Raw genomic sequence first — 15551 nt, forward strand, 5'->3', positions numbered from 1 at the left:
ATATTTTATAATTTTCAAATCCACTTACAACCAGGTCCCATATCCGTAGTTCAGAGTTCCTTTGAAAGATGCGCTGACGTTTTTGATCATGATCTCCACGGCGTCATCCTCCTTCAGATCCACTTCACTGCTTTCTATCGATAGATTACTGATCTGAATACTGAAGCAGATGCACCTTAGTCAGTGTCTGTATTATTTACCCTAAATGAGCAGCTACACTGGTCAGCAGGCTATGTTGCCCTATGCAAAGGCAGCAAATTTGAGCAAAGGTACGCTCTTCTAATAGCCAAAATAATGCGTGGCTTGTCTAATAGGAGCAATCAAATATACGGCACATGGTTATGAGTGTAGTGCATTCATGAAGAGAGCGCTCCTCACACCTACTCACTGGCTACTCTTGATGCAGAGAAGCAAGGAGTCAGTCACCGCAGAGTGGGGGTGAGCGCACCCCATCATGAATATATCAGACTTATAACTAAGAGACCAGACATATCTCCATATATAAGGCAGGTCTGCTTTAATGCTAGCCCTAGGATTTGTGATTTATTAGTGGTGAACATCTGTAACAATACATCTTTATAGATTGTGTACTATATTTACTATTATTTTTATTATTATAATTATTAATATTGTTATTATTTGTATTATTATTATTTGTATTATTTTTTATTATTGTTATTATTATTTGTAGTATTTTTATATTTTATTATTTTTATTATTGATGTTATTATTATTATAATTATTATTAATATTGTTGTTGTTATTTTTATTATTATTATTTGTATTATTATTATTGTTGTTATTATTATTATTCACTGTCGATCTTTCCACCTCACCTTGCTAGGGCCATAACTCTTTTTTTTGTTTGGGTCAATATGAGCTGAGTTTTTATTACTACCACATTTTGAGGTCCATATGGCTTTTTTTAAATCAGGGGTGGGGTGGGGGGATTTAAGTAGCCAAAAATCAATTATTCGACCATTTCAGATACTTTTTTTTACTGTCTTCAGGTAAAAAAAAATTACTAAATAGTATGAAGTGTTATTTGGGCGGACAGTAATGCATGCTCCGATACAAAATATGTTTTTGTTTTTTTTTATCTATGATCTGGAAAAAGGAGGGTAGATCTTAACCTATATATACCATACATATAGCCTAAGAAGGTCCTACACGTTCATGGGAGCATAAATAAATTGTATAGCCAATAGAAATACTGAATTGAATAAAAAGGTTAATTTTATTAACATATACAGTGGGGCAAAAAAGTATTTAGTCAGTCAGCAATAGTGCAAGTTCCACCACTTAAAAAGATGAGAGGCGTCTGTAATTTACATCATAGGTAGACCTCAACTATGGGAGACAAACTGAGAAAAAAAAATCCAGAAAATCACATTGTCTGTTTTTTTTTATTATTTTATTTGCATATTATGGTGGAAAATAAGTATTTGGTCAGAAACAAAATTTCATCTCAATACTTTGTAATATATCCTTTGTTGGCAATGACAGAGGTCAAACGTTTTCTGTAAGTCTTCACAAGGTTGCCACACACTGTTGTTGGTATGTTGGCCCATTCCTCCATGCAGATCTCCTCTAGAGCAGTGATGTTTTTGGCTTTTCGCTTGGCAACACGGACTTTCAACTCCCTCCAAAGGTTTTCTATAGGGTTGAGATCTGGAGACTGGCTAGGCCACTCCAGGACCTTGAAATGCTTCTTACGAAGCCACTCCTTCGTTGCCCTGGCGGTGTGCTTTGGATCATTGTCATGTTGAAAGACCCAGCCACGTTTCATCTTCAATGCCCTTGCTGATGGAAGGAGGTTTGCACTCAAAATCTCACGATACATGGCCCCATTCATTCTTTCATGTACCCGGATCAGTCGTCCTGGCCCCTTTGCAGAGAAACAGCCCCAAAGCATGATGTTTCCACCACCATGCTTTACAGTAGGTATGGTGTTTGATGGATGCAACTCAGTATTCTTTTTCCTCCAAACACGACAAGTTGTGTTTCTACCAAACAGTTCCAGTTTGGTTTCATCAGACCATGGGACATTCTCCCAAAACTCCTCTGGATCATCCAAATGCTCTCTAGCAAACTTCAGACGGGCCCGGACATGTACTGGCTTAAAGGGGTTGTCCACTACTTTCAATTAACCCCCCTATGTATCCCCCCGGGGCCCCTGATGATTTGTGTAAATACCTTCTTTAGCCGTTTTCCCCTGTGAGCGGTGCTATGCTGGTGCCTGAGTCCAGGTCACGTGACCCCCAGGCTTCAGCCGCCGCTCATTTCCGCCGACGTCACGTCAATTTCCAGACTCTGGAAATTGACGTGACGTCAGTAGCAGGCGTGTCCCCAGGCTCCACAGACAGCAGTCACTCATAAAGAGTGACTGGGCTGCGGGCGGGGCTGAGGCTGACTGCGGGGCTGTGCTGGGGGCGGGCGGGGCTAGGCAGGGATGTGCGGGCGGGCGCCGGTGCTGTGCGGTCCCGGGCGCCGGCGATGTGCGGTCCCGGTCCCCGGCGATGTGCGGTCGCCGGCGCTTTGCTGTCCCGAGCGCCGGTGCTGTGCGGTCCTGGTCCCCGGCGCTGTGCGGTCCCGGGCGCCGGTGCTGTGCGGTCCCAGTCCCCGGCGATGTGCGGTCGCCGGCGCTTTGCGGTCCCGAGCGCCGGTGCTGTGCGGTCCCGGTCCCGGGCGCTGTGCGGTCCCGGGCGCCGGTGCTGTGCGGTCCCGGTCCGCGGCGATGTGCGGTCGCCGGCGCTTTGCGGTCCCGGTCCCCGGCGCTGTGCGGACCGGTATGTGCTGAGGGGTGGTGTGTGTGTGTGTGTCTGTCTCTGTGTGCAGGCATCGTCCGATGGGACAACAAGTCCCATCGGGCTCTGCCTGCTACAGTGGCAGTGAGTGACACATTAGCCAATGATGGGACAGTAGTAGTCCCATCATCCGGCTAATGTGTTGAATGTAAAAAAAAAACAAAAAAAAACAGTACATACATACATACATACATACATACATACAACACACGACATGCGACGACACTCACCATGCGACGACATGCGCCATGCAACTACATGCACCATGCGGCGACATGCACCATGCAACGACACTCACCATGCGGCAACATGCGCCATGCGACGGCATGCGACATGTACCATGCAATTACATGCGCCATGCGACGACATGCGCCATGCGACGACATGCAGCATGCGACGACATGCGCCATGCAACTACATGCACCATGCGGCGACATGCACCATGCGACGGCATGCGACATGCAGCATGCGACGACATGCACCATGCAACAACATGCGACATGCAGCATGTGACGACATGCACCATGCAACATGCGACATGCAGCATGCGACAACATGCGCCATGCGACGGCATGCGACATGTACCATGCAATGACATGCGCCATGCGACGACATGGGACGACATGCACCATGCGACGACATGCGGCATGCGACGGCATGCGCATACAGTACATACATACAGACATACAGTACATACATACAGTACATACATACATACATATAGACATACAGTACATTAAACATAGATTACATACTCACCATCACTTGTCACTTTGATCCCCGAAGCCATTGTCATCTGTAAAAAATATTAAAATAATAAACAAACACTATACTCCCTGATCCGCAGAAATCCAATTAAAACGAGTGTCCCTCGACGATCTCCCGTGGAGAGCTGGAGCATCTGCTGATGCAACCACTCACCAGGGGCTCCAGGAACACAATGAGGGGAGGAAGGTATCCTTCCACAATGTATTCCCCACAATGTATTCCTACGCCCCTGTGAGAAAATAGTCCCTAGTCTCACTTTATGGCATGCTGTATGAGAAAGTTCCCATGCAGCTTTTTGCCATAAAGTGAGACCAGTGAACTTTAGTAACCTCAGTGATACACTGCAGGAGCCATTGCCTCCTGTCAGTGTGTCACTGAGGGTCCTATAGAGCGGTGACATCAACCCTAACCCTAACCGTAAACGTGACAGAAATACGTGGCACTTTAATACGTGACACTGAAATACGTGGCACGTGGCACTTACATACGTGGCACTGAAATACGTGGCACTGAAATACGTGGCACTGAAATACGTGGCACTGAAATACGTGGCACTTACATAGTTGGCACTGAAATACGTGGCACTGAAATACGTGGCACTGAAATACGCGGCACGTGGCACTTACATACGTGGCACTGAAATACGTGGCACTGAAATACGTGGCACTTAGGTGGCACTTAAATCCGTGGCACTGAAATACGTGGCACTGAAATACGTGGCACTTACATAGGTGGCACTTAAATCCGTGGCACTGAAATACGTGTCACGTGGCACTTACATACGTGGCACTTACATACGTGGCACTTACATACGTGGCACTTACATACGTGGCACTTATATACGTGGCACTTATATACGTGGCACTTATATACGTGGCACTGAAATATCGTGGCACTATGTCAGAAAATGTTCATTAAACGGTTAGGGGTGAGGTTAGGGGTAGGGTTAGGGTTTGGATCCCTTTATCACCCTGATGGTGGTGGGTGGTGTTTCAGTGTTTTTTTCTGTTTTTTTCTATAAAAACGCATGCGTTTTTAACGCAAACGCATGCGTTTTTAACGCAAACGCATGTTGCTTAAAAACGCATGCGTTTACATACACAGCAATGCATTTTTTTGCCGCAAATAAACGCATGCGTTTTTTTGCGGCAAAAAAAGTATGAAACTGAGCTGTGAAATGATGAATCCGGCCTTGGAATCCGTTTTTTCATGCATGTTTCCATTCAAATCATGCACATTTTCCGTTTATTTACTTATTTCCAAAAACGGCATTAAAACCGCGCATAAACCGCACCAAAAAAAGCATCAAAACTGCACCAAAAACTGCATCAAAACCTGGTGCAGTTTTGCAGTTTTGGTGCGGTTTTGATGCAGTTTTTGGTGCGGTTCTGATGCAGTTCTTGGTGTGGTTTTGGTGCAGCTTTTTCTGCAGCATGTGCACAACAAGTCTGCGGCTCCCATAGACTTACATTGGTTGTGCACTACACTGCGGATTTGATGCAATTCAGTGCAGCAAAAAACGCTGCGGATCTGCAATCAGATCCACAACGTGTGCACACAGTCTTAGCATTTAGTGAACCAAGCCAAAAAGCCAAGCAAAAAACAAGTGTGGGATTGCACTTTTTTGCCATTTCATTGCACTTTGAATTTTTTTCACATTTTCTGCTACACGACATGGTAAAACCAATGCGGTCGTTCAAAAGTAGAACTTGTCCCGCAAAAGATCACATGGCCATATTGACGGAAAAATTATGGCTCTGGAAAGAAGGGGAGCGATAAACGAAAACAAAAAAGCTGCAGGGGTGAAGGGGTTTAGAAACATGGATATGGACATATCTATGGAAATAGACATAGATATATAGATATATCTGTATCTATCTATCTATCTATCTATCTATCTATCTATCTATCTATCTATCTATCTGTCCATTTATCTGTGTGTAATGGAGTGTGGGTTGGACAAATGTAAAGAGGAGGTTGGACAGAAATGACATCACAAATCTTTCTGAAGATAGAGGAGGGAGAGGAGGGAGGGGTTGGGGTGTGTTTTGGAGTGGGTGTGCTAGGTTCAGGCTTAGTAGCAGTGCAATGCATCATGGAACTTGTAGTATTAGAGCACAATGACTCAGGAGAAAGGAAGTTGTCGATTAACCCCATGAGAGCTGAATCCAGCACTAAAATGTGCTGCTACAGCATGATAAAAGGTAATATTGCTAAAATAAACACAGCAGATGTTTTCAGTGGCCCATAATAGCAAGATTTATGAAAAAAAAAAAAAAAAAAGGTTATAGTAGTGGACAACTTCTTTAAGCAGTGGGACACGTCTGGCACTGCAGGATCTGAGTCCATGGTGGCGTAGTGTGTTACTTATGGTAGGCCTTGTTACATTGGTCCCAGCTCTCTGCAGTTCATTCACTAGGTCCCCCCGCGTGGTTCTGGGATTTTTGCTCACGGTTCTTGTGATCATTCTGACCCCACGGGGTGGGATTTTGCGTGGAGCCCCAGATCGAGGGAGATTATCAGTGGTCTTGAATGTCTTCCATTTTCTAATTATTGCTCCCACTGTTGATTTCTTCACTCCAAGCTGGTTGGCTATTGCAGATTCAGTCTTCCCAGCCTGGTGCAGGGCTACAATTTTGTTTCTGGTGTCCTTTGACAGCTCTTTGGTCTTCACCATAGTGGAGTTTGGAGTCAGACTGTTTGAGGGTGTGCACAGGTGTCTTTTTATACTGATAACAAGTTTAAACAGGTGCCATTACTGCAGGTAATGAGTGGAGGAAAGAGGAGACTCTTAACCCCTTAGTGACAGAGCCAATTTGGTACTTAATGACCGAGCCAATTTTTACAATTCTGACCAGTGTCACTTTATGAGGTTATAACTCTGGAACGCTTTATCGGATCCCGCTGATTCTGAGATTGTTTTTTCGTGACATGTTGTACTTCAAGTTAGTGGTAACATTTCTTCGATATTACTTGCGATTATTTATGAAAAAAATGGAAATATGGCGAAAATTTTTAAAATTTTGCAATTTTCAAACTTTGTATTTTTATGCCCTTAAATCAGAGAGATATGTCACAAAAAATAGTTAATAAATAACATTTCTCACATGTCTACTTTACATCAGCACAATTTTGGAAACAATTTTTTTTTTTGTTAGGGAGTTATAAGGGTTAAAAGTTGACCAGCAATTTCTCATTTTTACAACACCATGTTTTTTTTAGGGACCACATCACCTTTGAAGTGATTTTGAGGGGTCTATATGATAGAAAATAACCAAGTGTGACACCATTCTAAAAACTGCACCCCTCAAGCTGCTCAAAACCACATTCAAGAAGTTTATTAACCCTTTACGTACTTCACAGGAACTAAAACAATGTGGAAGAAAAAAATTAACATTTTACTTTTTTTTGCAAACATTTTACTTCAGAACCATTTTTTTTAATTTTCACAAGTGTAAAAACAGAAATTTAACCACAAATTTTGTTGTGCAATTTTTCCTGAGTACGCCGATACCCCATATGTGGAGGTAAACCACTGTTTGGGTGCACCGCAGAGCTTGGAAGTGAAGGAGCACCGTTTGACTGTTTCAATGCAGAATTGGCTGGAATTGAGATCGGACGCCATGTCGCGTTTGGAGAGCCCCTAATGTGCCTAAACAGTGGAAACCCCCCACAAGTGACACCATTTTGGAAACTAGACCCCCCAAGGAACTTATCTAGATGTGTGGTGAGCACTTTGAACCCCCAAGTGCTTCACAGAAGTTTATAACGTAGAGCCGTGAAAATAAAAAATCGCATTTGTTTTCACAAAAATGATTTTTTCGCCCACAAATTCTTATTTTCACAAGGGTAACAGGAGAAATTAGACCACAAAAGTTGTTGTGCAATTTCTCCTGAGTACGTCGATACCCCATATGTGGAGGTAAACCACTGTTTGGGCGCACCGCAGAGCTTGGAAGTGAAGGAGCACCGTTTGACTTTTTCAATGCAGAATTGGCTGGAATTGAGATCGGATGCCATGTCGCGTTTGGAGAGTCCCTGATGTGCCTAAACAGTGGAAACCCCCCACAAGTGATACCATTTTGGAAACTAGACCCCCCAAGGAACTTATCTAGATGTGTGGTGAGCACTTTGAACCCCCAAGTGCTTCACAGAAGTTTATAACGTAGAGCCGTGAAAATAAAAAATCTCATTTTTTCTACAAAAATGATCTTTTTGCCCCCAAATTTTTATTTTCACAAGGGTAACAGGAGAAATTAGACCACAAAAGTTGTTGTGCAATTTCTCCTGAGTACGTCGATACCCCATATATGGGGGTAAACCACTGTTTGGGCGCACCGCAGAGCTTGGAAGAGAAGGAGTGTCGGTTTACTTTTTCAATGTAGAATTGGCTGGAATTGAGATCGGACGCCATGTCACGTTTGGAGAGCCGCTGATGTGCCTAAACAGTAGAGACCCCCCACATATGACACCATTTTGGAAACTAGACCCCTTAAGGAACTTATCTAGATGTGTGGTGAGCACTTTAAACCCCCAGGTGCTTCACAGAAGTTTATAACGTAGAGCCGTGAAAATAAAAAAATCGCATTTTTTCTACAAAAATGATCTTTTTGCCTCCAAATTTTTATTTTACCAAGGGTAACAGGAGAAAATGGACCCCAGAAGCTGTTGTACAATTTGTCTTGAGTATGCCGACACCCCATATGTGGGGGTAAACCACTGTTTGGGCGCATGGCTGAGCTCAGAAGCAAAGGAGCGCCATTTGACTTTTCAATGCAAAATTGACTGGAATTGAGATCGGACGCCATGTCGCGTTTGGAGAGCCCCTGATGTGCCTAAACAGCAGAAACCCCCCAAAAGTGACCCCATTTTGGAAACTAGACCCCCCATGGAACTTATCTAGATGTGTAGTGAGAACTTTGAATGCCCAAGTGCATCACAGAAGTTTATAATGCAGAGTCGTGAAAATAAAAAATATATATTTTTTAACAATAAAGATTTTTTAGCCCCCAAGTTTTTATTTTCACAAGGGTAACAAGAGACATTGGACCCCAAAAGTTGTTGTCCAATTTGTCCTGAGTATGCTGGTACCCCATATGTGGGGGTAAACCACTGTTTGGGCGCATGGCAGAGCTCGGAAGGGAAGGAGTGCCATTTTGGAATGCAGACTTTGATAGAATTGTCTGCGGGCGTTATGTTGCCTTTGCAGACCCCTAATGTACCTAAACAGTAGAAACCCCCAACAAGTGACCCCATTTTGGAAAATAGACCCCCAAAGGAACTTATCTAGATATGTGGTGAGAACTTTGAATGCCCAAGTGCTTCACAGAAGTTTATAATGCAGAGTAGTGAAAATAAAAAATATTTTTTTTCCCACAAAAAAGATTTTTTTAGCCCCCAAATTTTTATTTTCACAAGGGTAACAAGAGAAATTGGACCCCAAAAGTTGTTGTCCAATTTGTCCTGAGTATGCTGGTACCCCATATGTGGGGGTAAACCACTGTTTGGGCGCACGGCAGAGCTCGGAAGGGAAGGAGCGCCATTTTGCAATGCAGACTTTGATAGAATTGTCTGCGGGCGTTATGTTGCGTTTGCAGACCCCTAATGTACCTAAACAGTAGAAACCCCCACAAGTGACCAAATTTTGGAAACTAGACCCCCTAAGGAACTTATCTAGATATGTGGTGAGAACTTTGAAAGCTCAAGTGCTTCACAGAAATTTATAATGCAGAGTAGTGAAAATAAAAAAATATATTTTTTTCCAACAAAAAAGATTTTTAGCCCCCAAGTTTTTATTTTCACAAGGGTAACAGGAGAAATTGGACCCCAAAAGTTGTTGTCCAATTTATCCCGAGTACGCTGATGCCCCATATGTGGGGGTAAACCACTGTTTGGGCGCACGGCAGAGCTCAGAAGGGAGGGAGTACCATTTGACTTTTTTAGCGCAAAATTGGCTGTCGTGTTTGGAGACCCCCTGATGTACCTAAACAGTGGAAACCCCCCAATTCTAACTCCAACCCTAACCCCAACACAGCCCTAACCCTAATCTCAACCCGATCCATAATCCTAATCACAACCCTAACGATAATCACAACCCTAACCCCAAAACAGCCCTAATCTCAACCCTAACCATAACCCTAATCAAAACCCTAAATCCAACACACCCCTAACCCTAATCCCAACCCTAACCCTAATCCCAACCCTAATCCCAAACGTAACACTAATCCCAACCCTAATCCAAACCCTAACCCTAATCCCAACTCTAACACTAACTTTAGCCCCAACCCTAACTTTAGCCCCAACCCTAACCATAACTTTAGCCCCCGTCGTCACAAAAAAAGTTCAATGTAACCTTTTTTTTGTACGTCGCATCCGCCATTTCCGCGGATGCGTGGCCGTAACTCTGCCCCCTCCTCCCCAGGACATAGACTGGGCAGCGGATGCGTTGAAAAACTGCATCCGCTGCCCACGTTGTGCACAATTTTCACAACGTGCGTCGGTACATCGGGCCGACGCATTGCGACCGCCCCGTACCGACGCAAGTGTGAAAGAAGCCTTAGGCTATTTTCAGACATAGCGCATTTTTGAGCGCTACTTTGCGGGCGCTTTTCAAAAATGCGCAATGTCATTTTCGTCTGCCGGCAAAGTGAATGAGAAATTCACTTTGCCGTTCAGACACACCGCAAAAAAACGCGGCGCTTTTGTCTGCAAACACGCCGGCGTAAAAAGAATTGACATGTCAATTCTTTACGCAGCGGCGTGTCTGCGTATCCCCCTAGGGCCCCATATTACCTTCCACACACAGCGCCTTTGTCCTGGGTGTCGGCGTCTTTGTACGGAGGGGTTGACACCCAGGACCGGACGTGACGTCGGACAGGAAGAGGGAAGCCCCCGCCCCCCAGTGAAGCAGCATGGAGTCCTTCTGTGTGTGTGTGTGTGCGTGTGTGTGCGTGTGTGTGCGTGTGTGTGTCCCCATGCGACGCTAGTGCCACCATTGTGCTAAGTCGCCGTATGGGACTACTACTCCCATCCGGTATTAGGATGGGAGAGTTGTCCCTGTGTCCGGCGACTTAGCACAATTGTAAAGTTACACAAAACACCTACACACAATACACATACATGACACACAGTACATACAACATATAACACAGAGTATATACTCACCAACAGCACACTTGTAGGCGAAGCCCTCGATCCTCCAGGAAAAAATCCAAAAATAATAAACCAAATTCATACTCCCTGTCCGCAGAATCCATAAAACGAGTGTCCCACGCCGATCGGCTGCTCTCCGGCGATACACTGCCAGGAGCGAAGCTCCTAGCAGTGTATCGCGTACTGTTCCGGAGTTCAATGACTCCGGCGTCTCGGTTAACAGCAGTACAGCTGCGTTGAACTTTCCCACGCAGCACTGCCGTTAAGCGAGAGTGCCGGGGTCAATGACCGCCGGTAAACTCGCTCGCGCATGCGCAGTGACACACCGACAGGAACTATGGCTCCTGTCAGTGTGTTGCTGCAGCCGTGGAGAGCAGACATATCTCTGGATGTGTCTGTTCTCCATGGAAAATCTTGATACGTGGCACTTAAATATGTGGCAATTAAATACGTGACACGTGGCACTTATACGTGACACGTGGCACTTATACGTGATACGTGTCACTTAAATACGTGGCACTGAAATACGTGATACGTGGCACTTTGATACGTGGCACGTGTCACTTAAATACGTGGCACGTGGCACTGAAATATGTGGCACGTGGCACTTTGATACGTGGCACGTGTCTCTTAAATACGTGGCACGTGGCACTGAAAGATGTGGCACGTGGCACTTTGATACGTGGCACGTGGCACTTTGATACGTGGCACGTGGCACTTTGATACGTGGCACGTGGCACTTTGATACGTGGCACTGAAATATGTGGCACGTGGCACTTTGATACGTGGCACGTGGCACTTTGATACGTGGCACGTGGCACTTTGATACGTGGCACGTGGCACTTTGATACGTGGCACTGAAATATGTGGCACGTGGCACTTTGATACGTGGCACGTGTCACTTAAATACGTGGCACGTGGCACTGAAATATGTGGGACACGTCGCACAAAAAAGTTACATGTAGTTTTTTTTGTGTCGACGGTCCGCCGAAGCACGACGCATCCGTCGCACGACGGATGCGACATGTGGCAATCCGTCGCAATGCGTCGCTAATGCAAGCCAATGGAGAAAAAACGCATCCTGCAAGCACTTTTGCAGGATGCGTTTTTTCTCCAACGACGCATTGCGACGGAAGCCAAAAAACGCTAGTGTGAAAGTAGCCTAACCCTAACCCTAGCCCTAACCCTAACCCTAAATTTAGCCCCAACCCTAACTCTAACCCTAACCCTAACTCTAACCCTAACCCTAACCCTAATTTTAGCCCCAACTTGTCTTCTCCTGCCGGCCGGCAGATGGCAGCAGATGGCGGGCGCACTGCGCATGCGCCCGCCATGATGAAAAAGCCGGCTGGCAGGAGAAGACAGAAGAGGACCCAGGGACCCCGGGTGAGTATGATAGGGTCCCCGAATCCCCCTATTTCTCTGTCCTCTGATGTGCGATCACATCAGAGGAGAGAGAAATAACTGATCGCTTTTTTTTTTTTTGCGGTCGCCGGTAAACTGTTAATTACCGGCGATCGCAAAGCAGGGGTCGGTGCAAATCGACCCCGATCATGTTCTTTGGGGTCTCGGCTACCCCCGGCAGCCGAGACCCCAAAGAACATCCGGGTGCCGGGCGGCGGGCGCACTGCGCGTGCGCCCGCCATTTTTTCCCGGAAAAAAGATGGCGGCGCCCATGGGGAGACACGAGGAGCACCGGGGGAGGTAGGTAAGTATTGGGGGGCTATTGGGGGCCATCGGGGACCACATTTCTCTGTCCTCCGATGTGCGATCACATCGGAGGACAGAGAAATTAAACGGCAAATCGCGTTTTTTTTTTTTTTGTTGCGACCGCCGGTAAACGGTTAATTACCGGCGATCGCAACTCGGGGGTCGGTAAAAACCCCCCGAATCATGTTCTCTGGGGTCTCGGCTACCCTCGGCAACCGAGACCCCAGAGAAAATCCGACTCTGGGGGGCGCTATTCACTTTTTCCACAGCGCCGTTAATTAACGGCGCTGTGGTTTAAGTACCCTTAGCGGCCGCCGTTAAAAGGCGTATCGGCGGTCGTTAAGGGGTTAATGAAGAAGTTACAGGTCTGTGAGAGCCAGAAATCTTGATTGTTTGTTTCTGACCAAATACTTATTTTCCACCATAATATGCAAATAAAATGATAAAAAAACAGACAATGTGATTTTCTGGATTTTTTTTTCTCAGTTTGTCTCCCATAGTTGAGGTCTACCTATGATGTAAATTACAGACACCTCTCATCTTTTTAAGTGGTGGAACTTGCACTATTGCTGAATGACTAAATACTTTTTTGCCCCACTGTAAATCTGACAAAAAAAAAACACAATTAAAAAGGGAATCTACTGGTAAATGTAAATTTATAACCTGCATTATTTTATGAAGCGATTGTTGGATGGTATTTAGGTCACTAAATAGAATATGGCTATATATGAAGAAATTGTGCTTCATTTTCACAATTTTTTTTACATGTGCAAAGAAGGTCCATATAAATCAACAGTCCTTTGCACAATGTCTCTATCTAGTGGAGTCAGATGGAAATACAATTAAAATGGAGGCATATGGGAATACAATAGCAGCCCCAGAGGAATAAATATAAAGTGCAAAGTGCATTAAATTCAACCTTTAAAAAAGGGAGACACCTTCAGGTATTCAAGAGTGGAGGGACACAATGAACATTTCAGATCATGAATAAATACATCATATTTACCAGGACTTGAACCCCCTAACGCGCGTTTCGCTTTGTTGCTTCTTCAGAGAAGCTTCTCAGTGTCCCTTCTCCTTGCTGGTGAAACCTCAGTACACGCTGCAGCCGTCAGGTGGAGACCGAATACACTTGGACTAAGGGCTTGTTTCCACTTGCGAGAAACACGTCCGTGTCTCGCATGTAGAAACCAAGCTGTGGTGCCGGCACTCCAGAGCGGAGCGTGTGGCCGCATAGGAACACATGGAGCTGCACGCTCTGCTCCAAAGTGCCGGCGCCACAGCTTGGTTTCCACATGCGAGACACGGACGCAAGTGGAAACAAGCCCTAAGGCTCGCTCACTCTTTAGCTGGACTCAGAAAATGCTAATTTTAATACGAGGATTATAATAATTAAATTAAATGGCCATTCTGACTCTAATTTTCAAAGTGATGCAAATGCACCAGCCTCATCAGGTCTGTGATCTATTTAATAATGCATGCACTGCGTATTGTGAAATCTGGAGACATTATATTTCCCGGATGACTCATAGCCAAATATGTGGCCACTGCACTTTTTATTGCCATAAAAGCACCACCTAAGACACTGCGTTTCTGCTAAAAATCCTGTGTCATCGCAGCCTTAGGCCCCCTTCACATGTCAGTGCCTTCAGTACGTGTGGTGGCAGTTTTCACACGTGCTGGAGACACTTACACATGTAGACCCATTCAAGTACATGGGTCTGTGCAAGTCAGTGTGTTTCCCGGACAGTGTGTAAAACACGCAGACATATCCCTTTTGGCCAGCAGCACAGTCCGCAATACATCCTGCACACTGATGACATCACAAACCCCTGGGCTTGATGTCAGCAGGCATAAAATGACTGACATCAACCCAAAAACTATTACCCCACTTGCCAAACGTACCAGGACAAGTGGGAAAAGCCAAGACTAAGAGCCAGAATTGGCGCATTTTATGCATGCACCATTTCTGGGGTGAATGAGGGCTGGTGCTCTTAGCCTGGGAGAGGGCCAATATCCATGGCCCCCTTCCCAGCCTATTAATATCAGCCCGTAGCTGTCTGTTTAGCCTTTGCTCGTTAGTAAAAATAGGGGGGATCCCTTTTTACTAACCAGTAAAGGCTAATCACACAGCTGTAAGCTGTTATTAATATGCTGGGAACCTTTATGGTTATTGGCCCCTTCCGAGAATAATAACAACAGCCCCGAGCTGTTTGCTTTACCTCAGCTGGTTAGGAAAAATAAGGGGGACCTCAAGCCATTTAAAAAAAAAATTATTTAATATGCGCGATACACAGACGGTGGATGCTGACTACAACTGTCATCGCAGGGAGACCAGGCGATGATGATGATGATGAGTGTTGTAGTTAGTGCTATTCCCAGGAGGTGTGTACTGACTACAACTGTCATCAGCGTCGCCTGGTCTCGCTGATCGCAGAGAGAGCATGCGACGATGGTGAGAGCTGGATTCAGCCCCCGACGCCTCAGAACCGCCGTTAACTATACTGATTTTCCCTAGATGCCGATACATGTCACACTGATGGTGCACAAAAATGCCACATGGACGTTACACATGCACAAAGATGCCACATGGACGGTACATATAGACATAGATAGCACCGGAACTGTTTTTTTTCCAGGACATGTGAAAGAGCCCTTAGTGTGTTGTACCCGGTTCATAAAATTCAACAATGCTGTCATTCTTACTTTGTTAAACCATATGTCACTTTCCCCAGAAAGCTGACAGCTTTTTCTCCCATGATGTTAGGAAAAGAGGCATGTCTGAAAGCAGCCTGGATAACTTCAGAAGTCTTCTCATTCACTGGAAAGGCACATGAAGAAGTCAAACCATTTACTGTATAATGGCACACAGAAAAGTTTTAACACTTTAAGAAAAAAAAATGGATGGATGGTAGCAGCATGATGGTGAGCTTGTGTTGGAACAGTTTGTAGGTGTATTGTGGTATTATTGGTAATATTTGGCTTTGAAAAAGTGTGTTCTATTCCAGGAGTGTGGTAATATTATTCAGTATGTAGTGGAAATGGTTTTGGTTAAGGTTTAGAGGTTTTACTTTGGATCAGTTTAGTGGTATCATTGGTAATGATGGTCTTAAT

At 45.1% G+C, this 15551-nt stretch overlaps 1 protein-coding gene across 1 annotated transcript in view; it reads right to left on the reverse strand.

Annotated features, from left to right (window-relative positions):
- CETP (cholesteryl ester transfer protein) overlaps positions 1-15551 on the reverse strand; it is a 71011-nt gene that overhangs the window by 22882 nt on the left and 32578 nt on the right. The window contains exons 2-3 of the mRNA XM_077288320.1: positions 15144-15258; positions 29-160 (exon numbers count right to left, since the gene is read on the reverse strand). Coding sequence (XP_077144435.1) covers positions 29-160; positions 15144-15258 — 247 coding nt within the window. The remainder of the gene's footprint in view (positions 1-28; positions 161-15143; positions 15259-15551) is intronic.

This window comes from Ranitomeya variabilis, chromosome 2, assembly GCF_051348905.1.
Source record: "Ranitomeya variabilis isolate aRanVar5 chromosome 2, aRanVar5.hap1, whole genome shotgun sequence".
In the NCBI taxonomy this organism is placed as follows: Eukaryota; Metazoa; Chordata; class Amphibia; order Anura; family Dendrobatidae; genus Ranitomeya; species Ranitomeya variabilis.